An 8170-nucleotide genomic window follows, 5' to 3' on the forward strand; every position below is an offset into this window, starting at 1 on the left:
CTGTGAGAGCAGCCACTCCTGGGCAGTTAACACACAGTCTCCAGCATGTAACTCACTCCCAGCTACAGTATTGAGTGCTGCTAGTCAGCGACTCAGGAGTTACAGTGCAGCACAGGAAAACCCCAGAAAAGTCTCTGTTCCCAGACTTCCCCCAGAAATGTGCATCTTTCCCTGTCCAGCACACTACTGAACAAGGCAAGCTCATATGACGTCTGTCATTTCATCAGTGGAAACTGACATGCACCAGCCTTGTTATCCCATGTAGATGAGTGGACTCACCCCTGCGGCACCCCCTGCTGGTGACTTCTGGGAATTAGCTCATTCCAGCTCCGGCGCACCCTCTGCAGGCCAGTGATCTGCCTGTCCTCTGGCCCCCCGTGTCCCTCCCTGGACCTGGTGCCCCTTTTACCTGGTGTGCTGCCCTCTGGCAGTAACCCCTCAGTCTTAGGGTCTCCCCTCCCCAGGGAACTCCCACCCACTATTCCCACCTCGGCTCAGTATAAGGCCAGTCATCGTCTAGCCCCACACCCTGGGGCAGGCTGCAGTATCAGCCACTCATCACTGGCAAGGAGGGTTTGGACCTGCTGCCTTTGCCTACCGCTGGGCTGCCCTCTGCAGCCCCCCAGTACCTATTGCCTTCTGCTAGGCCGCAGCCTGGGGCTTTCCAGGCTGGAGCTCCCCAGCTCCTCTGCCTTTCCCCAGCCCTGCTTCACTCAGGTACCCTGTGTCCAGCTCCCTGCAGCCAGGCCCATCTCCCTCTACAAACAGAGAGAGACTCTATCTGCCCCTGGCTTCTCTGCCTTTATAGGCCAGCTGAGTCTGTTTGGGGCGTGGCCCCAGCTGCAGCCACTTCCCCCAAGCAGCCCAGCCTAAAAGCTGCTTTCTCCAGCCACAGCCCCCTCCCAGGGCTGTTTTTAACCCTTCAGAGCAGGAGCGGACGTCCACCCCACTACATCCCAAATGCAGTTTCCAACACACTTTAATCCAAACACGCTAGTTGGATAAAACAATAAAACAAGATTGTTAATTACCAAAAAAAAGATTTTAAGTGACTACAGGTAACGAGGCATAAAAGTCAGAATTGTTTACAAAAGAAATGCAGATAAACCACAAATAAATTTGTTAGTCTCTAAGGTGCCACAAGTACTCCTGTTCTTTTTACAAACTAACGTGTAAGTCAGGGGTGGGTAAACTACGGCCCGCAGGCCACATCCGGCCCCTGAGCTCCCGGCCGGGGAGGCTCCCCCGTCCCCTCTCCTCCCCTCCTCTCCCCTGTTGTCCCCTCGCCCCCGCTGTCCCCCTACAGCCTCAACATGCCGCGCCACCAGCGCTCTGGCCCACCGCTCCTGGGCAGTGCTGCAGTGGTGGGGCTGCGAGCTCCTACTGCTCTGAGTGGCATGGTAAGGGGGCTGGTCTGCGCGCTCCTGAGGGACCCCGTGTCTAGCTGCAGTAGGCCGCGTGGCTGTGGTAAGGGGGCCAGGGCCAGGGGGTTGGATAAGGGGCAGAGAGCCCTGGGGGGCAGTCAGGGGACAGGGAGCAGGGGACGATTGGGCGGGTGGTCAGGGGATGGAGAACTGGGGGGTTGGATAGGCGTAGGAGTCCCGGGGTCTGTCGGGGGTGGGGGTGTGGATATGGGTTCATATCCAGGACCCCACCCCCTACCCAACCCCGCTGCTACCTGTCCCTTGACTGCCCTGACCTCTGTCCACCCCCCTGCCCACTGACAGACCCTTGGGACTCCCACACCTATCCAGCCCCTGTCCTCCCAGAACCTCCGCCCCATCCAACTGTCCTCTGACTGCCCCCTGGGACTCCCTGCCCCTTATCCAACGCCCCCACCTCCTTACCATGCTGCTCAGAGCAGCGTGTCTGGCAGCCACGTGGGCCACGCAGAGCCAGACACATTGCCCCGCAGGAGCGCACAGCCCCGCCCCGCAGGAGCGCTACCCGCACGGTGGTGTGGCTGCGGGGGAGGGGCTAGCCTCCCCAGCCAGGAGCTCAGGGACCGGGCAGGACGGTCCTGTCGGCTGGATGTGGCCCGTGGGCCGTAATTTGCCCATCCCTGATCAAGGGCATAAACCTATTGAGTCAGCAAGACATGTAGGGGTATGTCTGTGTGCTGAGACCTCCGAGGCTGTTCCATGCCATGTGCTGTGAAGCTTGTGTTTGGGACACAGGAAGTACAAGCCACATGGCAAAGGGAATATAAAGGGCAGCTGCATCATCTCCATTTTGTCTTCAATCCCTCTTCCTACCTCTGGAGCAACTTCTCTACAAATTGAAGCCTGGAACAAAGGACTGAAAGACCCATCGAAATTGTGGATGTGTTCCAGACGGACTTTCAAGCCAGCAGCTCAACAATACTGCTAATAACCTGATATATAGATTTGGGAATGCATCTCACTGCTTTTCCATTTAACAACGTTTTTTGTGTCGTGTCCTGTCTTGTCTTTCCATGCTAAAGGATTGGCTGGCAGTGTGGTCTTTTGGGTAAGATCCAAACCTATAGTGATCTTGTAATGTGGCTGATCTTTTGGGGTCAGAAAAACATTTTATATATGAGCAGAGTTTTTAAATAACCTCTCACTGTACTGGACCTAGGTGCTGATTGGGAGTCGGAGAAATGGAATGCAATAAAGGGGGCCGTGTGATTTCTTTTTTCAGCTTCTCGATAACCCGTGTGTGGGATCAGAAGCACAGTTTGTGACTGGTCGTTGAGTTTAACTTCAGTGTTAACCACCAGTTTTGGGAGCATCTGCTCTCCCTTTTTCATCCTGCCCTGACCCTGGCATTTTCAGTGTGGACTGCCCCAGGCACACCCGTCACACTAAGCACTGAAGTTAAATTAATAGAATGTTTTTTATGACAAAGTTATGAAATCAAGTGACCTCCTTTGTTTTCTTTCATCTGAGCAGGGTTTCCAATTTCCCAACCTGATGTGATCTCCCAGCTGGAACAAGGGGAAGAGCCATGGGTCCCAGACCTCCAAGGTTCAGAGGAAAGAGAGATCCTGAGAGCTCCCTGCACAGGTGAGGCAATATTAAACCAACTGAGAATCTGTAAGTTCCTGAAGGAAACATCTGGGATGCCCTACAATGCCCTTGGAAGGTCTCTCAGTTCAATATTGTCCCTAGCAGGGGTCGTATCCTTAGGGTAAATATAGCTCATGGCTTCCTGTAGACACTAGCAGACACCAGGCAGTAGCTTCCTCCCTTCCCCCTGTGAATTTGGATGGGATGTGAAGCCTGAATTGATCCCCTCCTCTCTCCTGTTTGGGGAAGAACTTGGGGGAGTTCAGTTCCTGATTTTTATTTGACTTCTCTCCAGTACTTGTATTGGTTTGGCCTTCCCCTTTCCATCCGTGTTTGAGGTTTCTGTCTGTATCACAGCAGGTGACGCAATGGTATGTGAGAAAGAGGAGCAGAATTCTCAGCAGGAAAATGTTGAGCAAGTGGATAAACACAGAGAATTATCACAAAGATCGAAAAGGAATGTGTCCTGGAGTCATAAGCCGGAAAAATCCCATGACATTCAGCACAGACCAGAAGGAGAGCAGGGAAACCAGCCAGGGGAGAAAGTGGGTAAATGTATTTCCTGTCAGGAAACTCAGAAGGACCTCAAGGAAACCACAACACAACAGGAAATCCTCAGCAGAAAGAGAAAAAATACATGCACTGAGTTTGGGGAAAACGTATGTGATTACTCCATCCTTATAAAGCATCACAGAATCCACACAGGGAAGAGGCCCTATGAATGCACTGAGTTTGGAAAATGCTTCCCTAGCAGCTCAGGCCTTTCTCAACATCAGAGAATCCACACAGGGGAGAGGCCCTATGAATGCAGTGAATGTGGGAAAACCTTCAGTCGCAGTTCACACCTGCTTACCCATCAGAGAATCCACACAGGGGAGAGGCCCTATGAATGCAGTGAGTGTGGAAAATGCTTCACTGAAAGCTCAGCCCTTTCTCAACATCAGAGAATCCACACAGGGGAGAGGCCCTATGAATGCAGTGAGTGTGGTAAATGCTTCACTAGCAGCTCAGGCCTTTCTCAACATCAGAGAATCCACACAGGGGAGAGGCCCTATGAATGCAGTGAATGTGGTAAATGCTTCACTAGCAGCTCAGGCCTTTCTCAACATCAGAGAATCCACACAGGGGAGAGGCCCTATGAATGCAGTGAATGTGGGAAAAACTTCACTAGCAGCTCACACCTTCTTAACCATCAGAAAATCCACACAGGGGAGAGGCCCTATGAATGCAGTGAATGTGGGAAAAACTTCACTAGCAGCTCAAACCTTCTTGTCCATCAGAGAATCCACACAGGGGAGAGGCCCTATGAATGCAGTGAGTGTGGAAAATGCTTCACTGACAGCTCATCCCTTTCTCGACATCAGAGAATCCACACAGGGGAGAGGCCCTATGAATGCAGTGAGTGTGGGAAAACCTTCAGTCACAGCTCAAACCTTCTTACCCATCAGAGAATCCACACAGGGGAGAGGCCCTATGAATGCAGTGTGTGTGGAAAATGCTTCACTTGCAGCTCAGGCCTTTATCAACATCGGAGAATCCACACAGGGGAGAGGCCCTATGAATGCAGTGAGTGTGGAAAATGCTTCACTGACAGCTCATCCCTTTCTCAACATCAGAGAATCCACACAGGGGAGAGGCCCTATGAATGCAGTGAATGTGGGGGAAAATTCAGTCGCAGTTCACACCTTATTACACATCAGAGAATCCACACAGGGGAGAGGCCCTCTGAATGCAGTGAGTGTGGGAAAACCTTTATTACCAGCTCAGACCTTATTAGGCATCAGAGAATCCACACAGGGAAGAGGCCCTATGAATGCAGTGAGTGCGGGAAAAACTTCACTCGCAGCTCAAGCCTTTCTAAACATCAGAGAATCCACACCGGTGGGAGACCCTATAAATGCAGTGAGTGCGGGAAAACCTTCTGTGGGCACTTAGCCCATGTTAGTCATCAGAGAATCTGCAAGGGAGATCAACAACATAAACACCTCTAGGGCTATCAATACTTTTTTTTCTCTAATAATTTTCCTGATTCCCACATAGGATGTGAGGTTGGATGGACCTTTACTATCTGCCAACAGTGGCCAATGCTAGGTGCCCCAGAGGGACTGAATCTAACAGGTAATGAGCAAGTGATCTCTCTCCTGCCATCCATCTCCACCCTCTGACAAACAGAGGCTAGGGACACCATTCCTTACCCATCCTGGCTAATAGCCATTCATGGACTTAACCTCCATTAATTTATCTGCAAAAAGAACAAGGAGTTCTTGTGGCACCTTAGAAACTAACAAATTTATTTGAGCATAAGCTTTTCTGGGCTAAAACCAACTTCACTGGATGCATGCAGTGGAAAATACACACACACACTCAGAGAGGACAGGAAAATTGGGTGTTGCCATACACACTATAACGAGAGTGATCAGTTAAGGTGAGCTATTATCAGCAGGAGAAAAACCTTTGTAGAGGTTTTCGTGGCCTTTGAGAAAGCAAGATAGAGCTTTGGAAGACCCAGCAGGGTTTGTGGCCCAGGAATTGTTCTCAGATTCCACTGAGACTTCACCTCAGATTGCAGGATTCAAAGTCCTGAGTGCTGGCCCTTACACCATGGGACCAGCAGAGCACCTGTTGATTACTGTAGACTTCCAGCAGGGAGGACTCTGTGGGCAGGGGCGGCTCTAGGCATTTTGCTGCCCCAAGCACGGCAGACAGGTTGCCTTCGGCGGCTTGCCTGCGGGAGGTCCGCCGAAGTCGCAGGACCAGTGGACCCTTCGCAGGCAGGCCGCCGAAGGCAGCCTTCCTGCCGCCCTCGCGGTGACCGGCAGAGCACCCCCCGTGGCTTGCTGTCCCAAGCATGTGCTTGGCGTGCCGGGGCCTGGAGCCTCCCCTGTGTCTGGGGACAATTTTTTCTGGCAGGGAGGACTCAGTGGGAACATGCCTCTCTGGCCAGCCCTGCATTTGCTGAAAAAGTCAGCACACAGCACTTTGCTGCAGGCCCAGAGGCCTTTCTTCCTCCAGACTGTGAGGCCAGTGGACAGGTGAGGCAGTAGCACCTTCAGTCCCAGGCAGTAAAGGGCCCTTCCTGGGAAAGGCCATGTCCTGAAAAGGAAAAACTAAAGTCAAGGAGAGTCCTTCTAAAACTCTTTGGGTATGTCACAGGGGGAAAGTGTTTCTTTGCCTCACCAGGGACTTGAACCCTGGATCCTCAAATTAGAAGGCTGATGCGCTGCCAACTGAGCTAGCCAGGCTCACATTCTACAAAAAGCAAATTTTGTACAGAAGAGAAACTAGTCAAGAAAAATGAGGGCAGGAAACTATACAGAAAACCTGCTACTCTCGCTCTCTTAGCAGTCCTAGCCCCGCCTGCTCCTCCATCTAGTGCCCTGAGGCCATATTCTTTTTTTTGTTAAATATCAAATCCAGGAGAAAACACAGTTATACAAAGCAAAATGAAATCACAAACAGAAATGTCATTGGAAATACAGAAATAAAAAAGGAAAATGCAATTCCCATCACTTTATCATATCTGGGCCATTCCTGTATCGAGAGCACCCGCGAAGGTCCCTGTGTGCTTACGAGAAACGTGAAGGAACTCATACCACAGCCTGAACATGAAACTCAACTGCTCCCAGGTGCCACAGTAAAACCCTTTCACTGTTGTGAAGTTGCACTCCATAGGATTTTATTAAAGTATGCTAATGAGTGTGAATATAAAGTGACTGGACTATGCTTCATGCAAAAGGTCTCTTGTAAGGTATCATTACAAAGCTTATAATCTACTGTGAGTGTTCATCCTATTTGTATGAACCGATCATTCTTGGATCTGAAATTAGAAATATGAACTATAACTCTGAGGTCCTGTTGTAATGATGCAAAGTGTGGGACATTAATAGTGGTTTGGATTCTTGATGGCCCATTAACCAGGACAATTTACTGGAGATGGCTCTGTCCTGCACCATCTGTGAGTCAGGCCAGGAAGAATGAAGGCTTGGGGGGGGGGGTGTCTCACGGGACATGTGACCATGTCACCTGGTACAGGAATCCATCTTAATCCTGGGGCTTTTCCCCAGGAGAGAGACAAAAGATTCCTGCCTTGTACCAAAGCTCTATAAGAGGGTGGAACTGAACAAACATGGGTGCAGTCATGAGACATCCCCTAGCTACCACCTGAGCTGGAACAAGGACTATAGCAGGTGAAAAGATTGGGCCCAGACAAGAAATAAGTCTAGTCTTTGCCTCTCAGTCTGTGCAGATGGGACCTTTCCCTCCAGTGCTGGAGGATTCTCCCTTCTCATCTACCCTTGTCCCAAGCAGCACAGCAGGTGGGAATCTTAAATGTGCAGAGGAGACTTAGGAGCAGAAACCCCCCCAGACCTTCCATGCAATTGGCACTAGCCCCTCACTGAGCAGGATTGAAACTCCTGCAGGGCATGAGCAAAGCAGCAGGGTGAAAAGAACCTGGAGATGCTAGGATTGAACCCAGGACCTCATACATGCAAAGCATGTGCTCTACAACTAAGCTACATCCCCAGATGGGCCATTTGTGCTATAGGTTACACTTAGAGCCCTCCTGTTTCCAGAGCACCTAGTGGCCTAAAAGCAGCATGAGGGACACATTCCCTGCTCTGAGGCCAAATCTGCTGTCCTGGAAGTTGCTGGTTCTTAGGGGTCACTCTGCTGCAGGGCCAGATTCGATGTGTGGGGCAGAGAGAGTGGGTGCCCTGGGCTCAGGGTGCAGAGATACACTCAGCTCTCTCCCCTGCATTGGGTGGGGTGCTGCCACCCTCCTGGAATGTAATGGGAGGAGGGCGCTGTGAGTCGCTCAACACCTGACCCCGGTGGCAGAAGTGCTGTGGGGAGCTCCAGGTGTTTCTAGGATCTGCTCTTTCCACCTGCCTGTAAAGTCCAGCTTTCCCCAGCACATTCACTGCAGTGCAATTGGGTCACTGTTTCCATGGCTGAACAGCAAAGAATCACTCCCAGTTTCCCTTCTATCAGCAGCAGGATTAGCCTGTGTCAGTGATTAATGAGGTGGCTCTTGTTGTAGATTGATATTCATTCCCCACCTTGACAATTCACACCGTCCCTTTCCCATGCAGATTCCCAGCACCTCAGTGATCCTCGTAGCAGGAGTTGGGGCCTGA

General features: G+C 51.2%; 1 protein-coding gene across 1 annotated transcript in view; it reads left to right on the forward strand.

The window, feature by feature from the left end:
- The window catches only part of LOC120375609 (zinc finger protein 850-like), a gene marked incomplete at both ends in the record, with an annotated part of 390939 nt that extends 385991 nt beyond the window's left edge, over positions 1 to 4948 (forward strand). Inside the window, 1 exon segment of the mRNA XM_039496346.1 lies at positions 3822 to 4948. Coding sequence (XP_039352280.1) covers positions 3822 to 4948 — 1127 coding nt within the window.
- Positions 4949 to 8170: the final 3222 nt, after the last annotated feature.

This window comes from Mauremys reevesii, linkage group 12 (assembly GCF_016161935.1).
Source record: "Mauremys reevesii isolate NIE-2019 linkage group 12, ASM1616193v1, whole genome shotgun sequence".
Lineage (NCBI taxonomy): Eukaryota > Metazoa > Chordata > Testudines > Geoemydidae > Mauremys > Mauremys reevesii.